Source organism: Palaemon carinicauda, chromosome 40, assembly GCF_036898095.1.
Source record: "Palaemon carinicauda isolate YSFRI2023 chromosome 40, ASM3689809v2, whole genome shotgun sequence".
Classification (NCBI taxonomy): Eukaryota; Metazoa; Arthropoda; class Malacostraca; order Decapoda; family Palaemonidae; genus Palaemon; species Palaemon carinicauda.
Window position 1 is genome coordinate 18,904,635 of NC_090764.1, and position 14,399 is coordinate 18,919,033.

General features: G+C 41.9%; 1 protein-coding gene across 4 annotated transcripts in view; it reads right to left on the reverse strand.

Moving 5' to 3' along the window:
• Positions 1-11,070, reverse strand: part of LOC137631576 (centrosomal protein of 78 kDa-like) — a 67,548-nt gene extending 56,478 nt beyond the window's left edge. The window contains exon 1 of one of the 4 annotated variants that reach the window (XM_068363400.1): positions 10,975-11,070. Coding sequence is in view for 3 of the 4 variants with exons in the window: in XM_068363401.1 (XP_068219502.1) it covers positions 7,411-7,480 (70 nt within the window). In the remaining variant the exon portion in view is untranslated. Of the gene's footprint in view, positions 1-7,410; positions 7,574-8,847; positions 9,153-10,974 lie in introns of those variants that run through there. The other 3 variants (XM_068363399.1, XM_068363401.1, XM_068363398.1) reach the window with 3 other exon arrangements.
• Between the last annotated feature and the right edge of the window lie 3,329 nt (positions 11,071-14,399).

The window sequence follows — 14,399 nt, forward strand, 5'->3', positions numbered from 1 at the left end:
GGGGGTGGGTGAAAACCAGTGTACATGACTAAAGGATAGCTAAGTATCCCGTATTTCATATAATCAGTTATTTCAGAATAACAATGAAATAATAAGTACCTGGTAAGGAAGTCGACTTGAACCGTTACTCTGCCTTTATTAAGTTCGTCTTCCTTACTGAGCGCAGCGTTCCTCTTAGGAGGCTGAATCAACTCTAAGGTGCTAAAGTATACAGGGCTGCAACCCATACTAAAGGACCTCTACACAACCTCTAACCCAGGCGCTTCTCAAGAATGAATTGACCACCCGCCAAATCAAAAAGGATGCGGAAGGCTTCTTAGCCTACCGTAACAACCCAAAAAACAACAATAAAAGCATTCAAGAGAAAGGTTAAAAAAGGTTATGGGATTAAGGGAATGTAGTGGCTGAGCCCTCACCTACTACTGCACTCGCTGCTACGAATGGTCCCAGGGTGTAGCAGTTCTCGTAAAGAGACTGGACATCTTTAAGATAATGCAAACACTGACTTGCTCCTCCAATAAGTCGCATCCATAATGCTCTGCAGAGAACGGTTCTTATTAAAGGCCATCGAAGTGGCTACGGCTCTCACTTCGTGGGTCCTTACCTTCAGCAAAGCAAGGTCTTCATCCTTCATGTGAGAATGGGCTTCTCTAATCAGAAGCCTTATATAATACGAAACTCCGTTTTTGGACATGGGCATCGAAGGTTTCTTGATTGCACACCATAAGGCTTCTGACTGTCCTCGTATAGGTTTTGACCTATTAAGATAATATTTCAGAGCTCTGACAGGGCAAAGAACTCTTTCTAGCTCGTTACCTACCATGTTGGAAAGGCTAGGAATTTCAAACGATCTAGGCCAAGGACGTGAAGGAAGTTCATTCTTAGCTAAAAATCCGAGCTGTAAAGAACATGTTGCAGATTCGGATGTGAACCCAATGTTCTTGCTGAAGGCATGAACCTCACTGACTCTTTTAGCTGTTGCAAGGCAGACGAGGAAAAGAGTCTTGAGGGTAAGGTCCTTGAAGGAAGCTGACTGGAGAGGTTCGAACCTAGGAGACATAAGGAACCTTAAGACTACGTCTAGATTCCAGCCTGGAGTGGGTAAACGACGTTCTTTAGAAGTCTCAAAAGACTTAAGGATGTCTTGAAGGTCCTTGTTGGAAGAAAGGTCCAAACCTCTGTGGCGGAGAACTGAAGCCAACATACTTCTGTACCCTTTAATCGTAGGAGCCGAAAGGGATCTCTCATTCCTTAGATGTAATAGGAAGTCAGCTATTTGGGTTACAGAGGTATTGGTAGAGGAAACTGCATTGGCTCTACACCAGCTTCGGAAGACTTCCCACTTGGATTGGTAGACTCTACGAGTGGATACCCTCCTTGCTCTGGCAATCGCACTGGCTGCCTCCTTCGAAAAGCCTCTAGCTCTAGCGAATCTTTCGACAGTCTGAAGGCAGTCAGACGAAGAGCGTGGAGGTTTGGGTGCACCTTGTCTACGTGAGATTGACGTAGAAGGTCCACTCTTAGAGGGAGAGTCCTGGGGACGTCGACCAGCCATTGTAGTACCTCTGTGAACCATTCTCTTGCAGGCCAAAGGGGAGCAACCAGCGTCAGCCGTGTCCCTTCGTGCGAGACGAACTTCTGAATGACTCTGTTGATGATCTTGAACGGTGGGAATGCGTAAAGGTCGAGATGGGACCAATTCAGCAGAAAAGCATCCACATGAACTGCTGCTGGGTCTGGAACTGGGGAACAGTACAAAGGAAGCCTCTTGGTCATGGAGGTGGCAAACAGATCTATCGTAGGCTGACCCCACAAGGTCCAAAGTCTGTTGCACACACTCTTGTGAAGGGTCCATTCCGTGGGGATGACTTGATCTTTTCTGCTTAGGCGATCTGCTGAGACGTTCATGTTGCCCTGAATGAACCTCGTTACTAGAGTGAGGTTTAGACTTCTTGACCAAATGAGGAGGTCCCTTGCTATCTCGTACAGGCTCCTCGAATGGGTCCCTCCCTGCTTGGAGATGTAAGCCAAGGCTGTGGTGTTGTCGGAGTTCACCTCCACCACCTTGCCTAGCAGGAGGGACTTGAAGTTCATTAGGGCCATATGAACTGCCAGTAGTTCCTTGCAGTTGATGTGGAGCGTTTCCTGTTCCCTGTTCCACGTTCCCGAGCATTCCTGTCCGTTCAAGGTCGCGCCCCAGCCCGAGTCTGATGCATCCGAGAAGAGATGAAGATTGGGGGTCTGAATCGCTAACGATAGGCCCTCTTTGAGAAGGAGGTTGGTCTTCCACCACAAGAGAGTGGTCTTCATCTCTTTGGTGACCGGGATAGAGACAGCTTCGAGCGTCAAATCCTTGTCCCAATGAGCTGCTAGATGGAATTGGAGAGGGAGGAGGTGGAGTCTCCCTAACTCGACGAACAGGGCTAATGATGACAGGGTCCCTGTGAGACTCATCCACTGTCTCACCGAGCAACTGTTCCTCTTCAGCATGCTCAGGATGCAATCTAGGGCTTGGCTTATCCTTGGGGCCGATGGAAAAGCCCGAAAATCCTGACTCCGAATCTCCATTCCCAGGTAAACTATGGATTGGGAGGGAATGAGCTGGGACTTTTCTAAGTTGACTAACAGACCCAGTTCCTTGATCAAGTCTAAAGTCCAGTTGAGACTCTCCAGACAGCGACGACTCGTGGAGGCTCTCAACAGCCAGTCGTCTAAATAAAGGGAGGCTCTGATGTCCGATAGGTGGAGGAATTTTGCAATATTCCTCATCAGATGCGTAAACACCATAGGAGCTGTGCTTAGGCCAAAACACAGGGCTTGGAATTGGTACACAACCTTTCCAAAAACGAATCTCAGGAAAGGTTGGGAGTCTGGATGAATAGGAACGTGAAAGTATGCGTCTTTCAGATCCAACGATACCATCCAGTCCTCCTGCCTGACCGCTGCTAGGACCGACTTCGTCGTCTCCATAGTGAACGTCTGCTTGGTGACATAAGCATTGAGCGCGCTGACGTCCAGCACCGGTCTCCAACCTCCTGTCTTCTTGGCCACCAGAAAAAGACGGTTGTAGAAGCCCGGGGATTGATGGTCCCGGACTATAACCACTGCCTTCTTCTGTAACAGGAGCGACACCTCCTGGTGCAACGCTAGCCTCTTGTCCTTTTCCTTGTAGTTGGGAGAGAGGTTGATGGGAGAAGTGGTCAGAGGGGGTTTGCGGCAGAATGGTATCCTGTAACCCTCCCTTAGCCACCTGACAGACTGGGAGTCTGCACCTCTCCTTTCCCAAGCTTGCCAGAAGGTCTCGAGTCTGGCTCCTACTGCTGTCTGGAGAGGAGGAGAGTCAGTGTTTGCCTTTTGAAGTCTTAGGACCTTTCCTAGACTTGCTCCTGGAAGAGTCTGGACGGGAGCTTCCTCGGCTGGGGGCTCTGCCACGAAAGGGCGGAATAAACCTTGTAGCAGGAGTATCAGCCACTGGGGTGCGGTAAGTCCTGGGAACTGAGGAAGCAACCTTAGTCTTACGAGCTGAAGAGGCCACAAGATCATGAGTGTCCTTCTGAATCAGGGCCGCAGACAAATCCTTGATAAGCTCTTCGGGAAACAAGAACTTAGACAGCGGAGCAAAAAGGAGTTGAGACCTTTGACAAGGTGTGATGCTGGAAGAAAGAAAGGTGCAAAGTTGCTCCCTTTTCGTAAGAACTCCTGACACAAACATTGAAGCAAGCTCGCCAGACCCATCCCGAATTGCTTTATCCATGCAGGACATTAAAAGCATGGCCGAGTCCTTGTCCGCAGGGGAGGTCTTCTTGCTTAGGGCCCCCAGGCACCAGTCTAGAAAATTGAACATCTCAAAGGCACGAAATACACCCTTTAGGAAGTGGTCTAAATCGGAGAAGGTCCAGCAAACCTTAGAGCGCCTCATTGCTGATCTACGAGGAGAGTCGACCAAACTTGAGAAGTCAGCCTGGGCAGAGGCAGGGACTCCCAAGCCTGGTTCCTCTCCTGTGGCATACCATACGCCTGCCTTAGAAGTGAGCTTAGTAGGTGGGAACATAAAGGAAGTCTTCCCTAGTTGCTGTTTAGACTGCAACCATTCCCCTAATATTCTTAAAGCTCTCTTAGATGACCTAGCAAAGACGAGCTTAGTATAAGTTGACTTCACAGGTTGCATGCCCAGCGAAAACTCAGATGGAGGAGAGCGGGGGGTAGCAGAAACAAAATGGTCCGGGTATACCTCTCTGAAAAGAGCCAGGACCTTACGAAAGTCAATGGGTAGAGGAGAAGACTTGGGTTCTTCCACGTCTGATGAGGGATCCAGGTGCGCAGCTTCCTCCTCAGAAACCTCATCACCAGAGTGTAGCGAAGTGAGAGGTAATGTAACAGTGGTATGCTGAACAGCAGAATCTGAACAAGCGGGTGCATAAACGCTTGTGGTTTCATCCTCAAGTCTCTGTTGTTGAGGTAAAACCTGAGGTTCAGGCTGCAAAGACTGGTCAGGAAGAGTAGAGGAAGGTAGGCGCATGGGTTGAGGTGGCTGACTCCTAGCATGAGTCTCTTGTCTCAAGAGTTGCGCTTGCTGTAAGGGTAGCGGATGCGCAGTAGCAGATTCCTGAGGAACGAGTTGAGGTTCCTGAGGTGTGAGCTGCGAGAGTTGAGGTAGCGGCTGCGCAGAACGCAGTTCTTGTCTCGCGAGTTGAGGTTCCTGAGGTGCTAGCCTAAGGAGTTGAGGCTCTCGCCTTGAGGAGGGTTGAGGTCGCTGCAGCGAGTGCTGAGGTGGCTGCCTCATGGATGGAAGAGGTTGTCGTACCTCAAGAGATTGTTGCCTCGCTGGCGGAACCGCAGGAAGTAAGGCATAAGACTCCTGCTCCCATTGCTGAGGTTGCCTTAAGGAAGGCGGAGGTTGCTGCACACCGCTGATAACTGGCAACTCAGTACGCGGTAAGGTATCCTGAGGAACCTCAACATCGTACGCCTGGCAGACTGGACTGCGGTGAGGCGGAGCGATCGCAGGAGGAGGTGTAACCTTCTCAGCCTGACACTCACGCATTAAGACCGCAAGCTGTGACTGCATGGACTGCAGCAAAGTCAACTTGGGGTCGACAGACGCTAAGGTCTGCTGAGGCAAAGCCTTAACAGAAGATGAGGTCTGTTGCGGCATCACCTTACCTCTCTTAGGAGGTGTGCAGTCACCTGATGACTGCGGAGAGTCAGAGCTAAGCCAATGACTGCAACCAGGTTGTAGAGCTCTTGAGGTCTGGACTTTGCGTTTGAGAGGTCTTGAGACCTGAGTCCAGCGTTTTCTCCCTGACATTTCTTCTGCAGACGAGTAAAAGACGGGCTCAATCGTCTGCGGGTGGGAGTGACGGTCTCTGTAAGACACGCCCGCAACCACCGAGGATACTTCTGTGCGCCGATGAAGGCCTGCCGAACCCTTTTGCCCTTCGACATTGCTTCTCCCCTGGGCTTGGGAGCTTGCAAGAGGTCCCGGACTGGGAGGACGACTGGCACGCACAGAAGTACCCTCACGCACCACACTGACACTGACACTAGCACTTGGCACTGCACTGACACTAGCACTTGGCACCGCACTGGCACTATCACCTCCCACTGCACTTTTGACCTTAAGTTCTTTGACTTCTGCCATAAGAGACTTATGGTCACTAACCACCGATTCCACTTTGTCACCTAAAGCCTGAATGGCACGCAAAACATCGGACATATCAGGTTGAGCACAAATAGAAGGTTCGGGGGTAGCCACTACAGGGGGAGGAAAAGGTTGAGGATCATGTGGTGAGGAAAAAAGTGAAGAGCGAGAAGAACTCCTCCTAACTCTCTCTCTCTCTAACTTGGTTGAATATTTCAGGAATCGAACAAATTCAAGTTCCGAAAGTCCGGCGCATTCCTCACATCGATCTTCCAACTGACAGGGTCTTTCCCTACAGTCAGAACAAGCGGTGTGAGGATCAACCGAGGCCTTCGGAACACGCCTATTACAAGACCTACATCGTCTATGGGGTGGGGCTTGTGAAAGGTCAGACATCTTGAATCAAAGAGTTAGACAAGGGGGATTCCAAATCAAGCAAAAAGATCGTTAACCATTAATCAAAACTAAATAAAAGCTATCTAAGCTAATTAGAAAAGTTTCCAGTATAGCGACAGCTGAAATCTTAGAGAAATACTTCACCAAAAACCGTGAACAGAACTCCAAAATCATAAGCGTATCCCAGAATGTCTTGCCGGAAGCACGACAGAGGAAAAAGTGAGGTGGTGTCAACAAGAAGTACTGCAGTACCTGGCCACAGGTGGCGCTGGTGAGTACACCCCCTTCTAGTATAGTGATAGCTGGCGTATCCCTCCCGTAGAATTCTGTCGGGCAACGGAGTTGACAGCTACATGATTATCGGGTAAGTTTAATATTGAAAAATAGGAAATCCCCTTCCTGCCTTCTCATAAACCTGCCGCATTTGCGGCCATGTTTACAAGGCCAACTGTGAGTGGATTCTCCATCACAAGGAGACCAGAATAAATATCAAAGCTTTGTTTAGCACAGAGTACATCCGTAATGCTGTGCAGAAAAATCAGTGGCTACACAGTATATTGATGCTGGCCACTAGCCAGTAACTGATGGCACCTTGTTATAATTTTTATCAGCCAAGTTCCAGCTGCCATGAAATCATACTCCTATAAAATGGCAAAAGTTTGTATTTATGTAGGAACAAACTACCTTTTTCGTTTGTACTCAATTAGCCAATGAAGGTTAAAAGGTTAAAAGTGCCTGGTCTCAGTTCCAGTATCATCCAATGGGATGCGCACCAAAACGTTAAGACTGGCAAGCCCAAACCCACACTGTGGTGCCCAACCACAGCAGTAATCTCTCCAGTAAACAGCTTAAACCCATGCTGGAATAAATCTGCTGCCATGCGAATGCTAGGCAAAAGTGTTAACATTATACTAGCCATGCATAGCTTTTAAAGTGACTTTAGTAAATATTTACTATAGCAAAATATTCCTAATAACAAAAATAAGCAGTGTCCCTGGTGTATTTATTGGTACTTTGAGCTGTTCTGATGCAAATCACTATGGAATTTCCATATTTTGCAAATTATAGACTTTTGAAATTCCTGAAGTTATTTTGAAAAACCCAATTTCAAAAGGAAAACACGAGAGCGCCATCTAACCTAACCTAGGAGCTGTATCTCTGCCTACTTACCTACCAGGGAGAGCGGGTCTACGGGCTCTGCAACCACCCCTTAGACCGACTTATCTCACCTTAAGCTAGTCTCAACAATTTGTTTCCCAACGGGCTTTCCTCATGTAAACGGGTTTTTCAGATGTATCTCCTAGCTTAACCCATCCATAAAACTTGTAAAACATATTTATGATGATTAACGACATATAAAACATTCAAAATACCTGTAATTGAACTTCTTATTTCCTTCAAAGGGATATAGCCAACTGTTTTGGATGCCATCAATAAGCACATCTTTCTTAAATACAAATCCAAGAACAGTTTCAAATGTATGATGTAGTTGTGGGAGAAACTTGTATTAAGAGGGTTAGAGCTTCTACAGGAACGGCGGAAATAGGAGACTGGGCAAGAGATAGTCACATGGAAAAAGAAAAAAAAATTATGATCGGCTGTTACAAATGGGTAATAATTAATAATATAGAAAAATGTGAAATCAAAGTTTAAACAGAACCAATTGTGGGACATTTTATGAACTGCTTAGGGGTCTTCTTCTGTTATGGCAACCATAAAAAATATAGAAAATTAAGTGTTTATAAAAACAGGTATCTAAGTTATTCTTAATTGCCAAACTGGGTAATAGGGTTCAAACCAGTGTTTTTATAGAGTAACTGAACTCCCCTATATGGTCTCTAAGCTAGAAACCTCGCCAACCTAACCTGACCCAGACTTTTACAAATATTTCTGCATCATTTACGTAATGTCTACCTTCCCTAAAACTTTTTAGTATGCAACATTCCTGATAATATATCTGATTATCTGGTATTTACGTAAGGTTGTAGATCGGTCTCTAGTATCCAGGATACAACTTTACATAATTTTCTGGTATTTACAGATGGTTTGTAGATCAGCGGACGTGAGTTGGTTCAGGGTTAGATAAGGACAGTTTAACTATTTTACTAATTCAGAGATATCCTGACATTACCTACATCGTCATGTCATTCCTAGGGGGGTTTAACGTCCCCCTGTAAGCCACCAGTTACCTCTACTACGCTTACTTAGCCGGTGTGACGGTCTGAACGATCCCCCGGTCTCAGAATTCTCCTTGATAATCTGCGCATGCGCGAACATTACCGTTTGCCAGTGCATACGAGGTTAATGTTTTACTTTCCTGTAATGTTAGCGTGCGCAGCTCAACATTACCGCTTGCCAGTACATAAGAGCTTGATGTTTTATTTTCATGCGAGTGAAGCGAGCTAATGGCGGAAAAGAACCATTATACAATGTCAAGGAGAATTCTGAGACCGGGGGATCGTTCAGACCGTCACACCGGTGTGACCACCTATCCACAAAATGCATATAATTCGGAAAATTCTCATTGTCAAAAAAGCAAAGTTGTTTCAAAGATTTAGCAACAGCATAAATATATTTCATATTAAACCTTATAACGGATTATTATCTCTAATGTCATTATACAGAGTAAAATAAGGCCGTCCGGTTAGGCTGCATTCCATGGCAATTGGTTATAGTGCCGGTAATGCCGAAATATTCTTAAATAGAAACAAACCCAACCTATTTCATAACAATTTTAGCATCAAATGAAAATTATAATTCAATAAAAAAGTAATACAGTGAATAAAAGTAATATATATTGTAAACTTTACCAGAGAAACCATGAAACCTCTCAACTGTCAAAGCCAGAGCAGAATGCATCAAATTCTTCCTCGCCGTTACCACGGCAACAGGTCACTGCACACAGATGTTTAGCTTGTTGCCTTTGCAACGGCTCGTCCATCAACACACAAGTTTATTTTCTATAATTTTTACTGCCCTCTCTTTATTTTACTCTTAAAGACATATATTGTTTTTTCTAACGCTTCTTCAGTGACTAATTATATCATGTTTTATATCTTTTTCGAAAGCATTACCATAATTCTTAGATATACAATAATCTATATTTCAAGTACAAATGGTTGAGGTGCTCCTCCGCTTGTAGCAGATTTACTCTTACACTTTTCATCCTTTATTTTATTTGAGGTCACTCAGATTTTAAAAATTTCATAGCGTTTAATAAACAGGAAGTTTCATCGTATTATCACTAAAAATATGAATAATATTGTAAATGAATAGGATAATTTTGATGCAGTGCAACAAAATATCAACAGAACTGACAGGGTTGTCTAGATGGGAGATTTCAATGCTCTTGCTGTAAACTGAGCTCGATTATGTCATTACAAACACTATATTTTCAGCTTAAATTCAAGCTAAAAATCTCATGGATGCATCCAAGATCCAAGTACTATCATATATATGCTTGACGAAGTCACAACCAGACACTACGGGCCGACCAAGGGAAAGGCCCGTGCCAACAAGAACTGTTGGCTATAATCCACAACAACAACAATAACCAGACAGAGGTAGGCCAGTGATGGGCTGGGTTGTTGGACAGGTCATTGGTTGGTGAGATCCATGTCAAAATCAAAAATCTTACCTCAAATATACTTATAAAGGCAACAATTAACCCTTTTCATGATTAAATTGCCGATACCCCTCGTCCTTAGCTGATTGATGTAGAAATCAAATCACGTAAATCTTGTAAGCTGTCAGTTATGGAAGACAGTGATAAATACGACTGAATTGCTGGTGTCGAAATGACCATAGCTTAGAGTCTCTTCTACCCTTACAAAATGGAAAATAACCACTGAACAATTACAGAGCAGTAGTTAATCACTTGTTTAATAAGTTTGGTGTCATCAGGTGTATGAGGAGCGATGATAATGTGTAAAGAATAAGCCAGACTATTAGGTGTATGTGTAGGCATTGAAAAAAAAATAGCCGTAACCAGAGAGGGATTCAATGTAGTACTATCTGGCCAGTCAGAGAACTCATTAACTCTAGCAGTCTAGGTGGTGCCTTCTTCAACCTACAACTAACGGCTTCTTCTTCTTCCTCTTATTATTATCATCATTATTATTATTATTATTTTTATTATTATTATTATTATTGTTGTTTAGCTTGTATTATCATAATTCTTACAGACTCTTACAGACGTTTTCCTGGAAGAGGCCCTAAGGGGCCTGTGGCTCCAGTCCAGTATGGTAGCCAGGACACTATGTGGGTGGTGGTGGCACGTGGTATTTATCTGAGCTTAATAATTGAATGTTTGATCCTGTATTTTCCAAAATTTATCAAGTCTTGACTCAAACTGTGTCAGTGTCTCTGAGTGTACCACCTCGTCAGGCAAATTGTTCCAAACGTTAACCACACGGTTAGGGAAGGAGTATTTGCAACGGTTCAGCTTGCCTCTTGTCTTGAATAATTTCTTATCATGGCCCCTTGTTACACTATCCTCCCTCATCCTGAAAAGACCCTCAGTACACTCCTTATCATACTTGTTGTTGACGATCTTAAATGTTTCAATCTGATCTCCTCTCGAGATCCTATACGCTAATGATGGTAGATCTAATCTCTTGGGATTGATACATTTTACATTTTATGTTCTCAGTTTCCATTAACTATTACGCTTGTATACATCTAATCTTTCCTGAGCTTTTGAATTATATCAAAGCAATTTGAAGAAACTTACGCTAAAATATCTATTCAAACCTAGCACGATACCATATTCAAAATACCATATAAATTACAATTGCTACCACATGTATTTACATCATTAATTAAAAACCAAATTTCTAAATCTACGAAATATAAGTTGCAAAAAAAAATAAACAGCCCATTTACGTATTACGTTCTTTGTATAAGTGTTTAAGATATAATATTTAAAGCAGACTTACCTTGAAAAGAGTATATGGAGGCCTAACTCACTGCTGATTGGCGTACAGTACTTTCAGCTGAGCTTCGGAGGTATTTGAAATTAATGGGTATCCATTCTCATTATGTGCCCTTTCGCCTCATGGTCTAGGGATGATCTGGAAAGATAGTCCACTGCCATATTATTTCATATAACGCTAGAGAGAGAGAGAGAGAGAGAGAGAGAGAGAGAGAGAGAGAGAGAGAGAGAGAGAGAGAGAGAGAGAGAGAGAGAGAGAGAGAGAGAACACACCTGCACTTGAGGTGTATATATAACGGATTTTGAGGGAAGCGAAAAATCTATTTTTGGGTGAGATAGCCATGTCGTCCTGATGGAAGGTTCCTATTGGTAGCTGAGTATTCTATATATATATATATATATATATATATATATATATATATATATATATATATATATATATATATATATATATATATATATATATATATATATATGTGTGTGTGTGTGTGTGTGTGTATATATATATATATATATATATATATATATATATATATATATATATATATATATATAAATATATATATATATATATGTATATAAATCTTTATATATATATATATATATATATATATATATATATATATATATATATATATATATATCAGAGCAGATTAAAGTAAAGAATTTTTAACATGTAAGAAAAAGAATTGGACATGAGCAGGATATATAAAGAGAATGACGGATAAATGGACATTGAGAATAACAGAATTGGCCCCTAGAGATTACAAAAGGAGTAGGGGAATGAAGAGAAGACAATGGACTGACGAACCAAGAAATTTCTCGGGTATAGACTGGCATAGAAAGACCATAAACAAACGGGAGACAGGTGTAGTGGGAGGACATGTCTGAGGCTTTTGTCCTGCAGTGGACTAGCAACGGCCGATGATGATGATGACGTCAATGTTTCTCCTGAAGGAATTTTCGTATTTAAGTAGTTTCTTCAGATTCCACGGCGTGAACCTTTAATTATTTAAAGAAACGACTATTATTATCTCTTTCCTTTTTTTATATATAACTAGCACTGTATAGACTATAGACAATAGTATGCCTTTATCAACTGATTACTGATTTAAGTGTTTTATAAATCTCTTTTTAAGGTATACTGGTTTAGCTAAAATCACGATTAATCAGTTTAACAAAATGATAAGAGGGAAATATGATATATTTCAAAATCTCAGAGATCCCTTGGAGATTATAAATTAGGAAATTGAATGAATATATACTTAAATACACTCACACACACACAAACATACGTGCAGACCTGCATCCTGCAGCAACACAGAGACCACCCGTTTTGCAGGTCAAGAGCCAAGACCCCTACCTCTGCTGTCAAGGGTCAAGCAAGAGCCAGGGGCACGGACAGCAGAAGCACCGCCCTCTGGGAAGCAATATTCCTGTAGGAGAGCGTAGGTTTCAACACCACCACTTCCCACTTTACAACGAAAACGGTTTCTGCTTGAAGGGAGAGTGTGGTTAGACTCATGTTGAATGTTCAAAGTTATGTCCTTTGGAAAGCGATGCTTAAGGCTTCGGTTATTATGAGCCTGCCGTAGTTGCTCTCCTTTGCGAACTATTTGGGTTTTGCCAATTAGTTCTTACATTGAGTGTAGGGCTTTATGAACTCATGGCAGGGGACCTAGTCCTAGGCTATATATATATATATATATATATATATATATATATATATATATATATACATATATATATATATGTATATATATATATATATATATATACATTGATTTAGAAGCTAAAGGTAGAGACGGCTGGCGAAATCTGGCCGAGCCCTTTACGTCAATAGGCGTGGGAGGAGATTATATATATATATATATATATATATATGTGTGTGTGTGTGTGTGTGTGTGTGTGTGTGTATATAGATAGATAGATAGATAGGGGCGTTCCTAGATAAAAGACAAAAATTTTCACTTTGCGAGACTGAATGTATTTGCAAGGCCCGTGGTCTGATCCTGGTCTATCACCCCTCAGTGATTAGGTACAAATGTCAGAAAGGGTCAGACATAGGGCATGGGCTAGCAACCGCACTCCTAAGATACTTTTGGAGAAGCAAAACTATTTTCAACAGTTAACGGATGAATGTAACAACGCTGTTGTATTTCTTTTCTCTAGAGCCACTCCTTTTAAGTGAAACGGCTGTACGTTGAGGAAAAAATATACAGAGAGAGAGAGAGAGAGAGAGAGAGAGAGAGAGAGAGAGAGAGAGAGAGAGTTCTTCAGGCGGCGCAAGTAATCTTCAAATATATTGGCATTCATAGGAAAGCTCTTTTCGTCCTTCAGGTTGTTGTGCTCGTCCTCCAAGTAGCTCTTTTCGTCCTTCAAAGGAGCTCTTTACGTCTTCCAGACGGCTCTCCTCGTCCATACGACCCTTTTAGATTCTTCTTCTACCCAGGCTTATTCAATTTTCCGACTGACTTCCCGGCATTACCTCTTATAGAAAAAGAGGAAAGATGGTTCACAGGTGAATTTTTCTTATGAACTATATAAAGATAAGGTTTTTTTATGTCTTAGGCATTGTAAGGGATAAGAACATTGCAAGAAAAGACAATATGAATTAAATCGTTATCTAGAGCATTTCTTGAGATCAGAGTGGTTTTGAATTAATCTCTAGACCGACGATAAACCTAAGTTTCATGGATGAACTTTGATTTTTTATTTTTTTTAATATCTTATGATCTATTTAATATAATGTTTCTTATGCCTTAGGTATTGCAAAGAATGAGAACAATATATAAAAATACGATATTAATTAAATCGTTATCTAAAAGATTTTTAAAGATCAGAGTCGTATTTTTGAATTAATCTTTAGACTGACGGTGGTTCATATGTGAATTTAGATTTTTTAATATCCTATAATCTGTATAAAGATAAGGTTTTCCATGATTTAGGTATTGCAAGGGATAAGAACAATGAAAGAAAACGCGATGTAAATTAAGTCGTTATCTAGAACATTTCTAAAGATCAGTCATTTTGAATTAATCTTTAGACCGACGATAAACCTAAGATGGTTCATAGGTGAATTTATTGTTTTTCTTTGTTTTTAAATATCTTAAAATCTATATAAAAATAAGGTTTTCTTATGCCTTAGGTATTGGCAGGAATGAGAACAATACATAAAAATACGATATAAATTAAATCGTTATCTAGAACATTTCTAAAGACCAGAGTCGTATTTTTTAATTAATTTTTAGACCGACGATGAGTCTGAGATGGTTCAAAGGTGAATTTAAATATTTTTAATATCTTATAATCTACATAAATATGCCTGAGGTATTGCAAGGAATAAGGACATTGCAAGAAAATACGATATGAATGAAATCGCTATAGAGCATTTCGTTTTGAAATAATCTTTAGACCGACGATAAACCT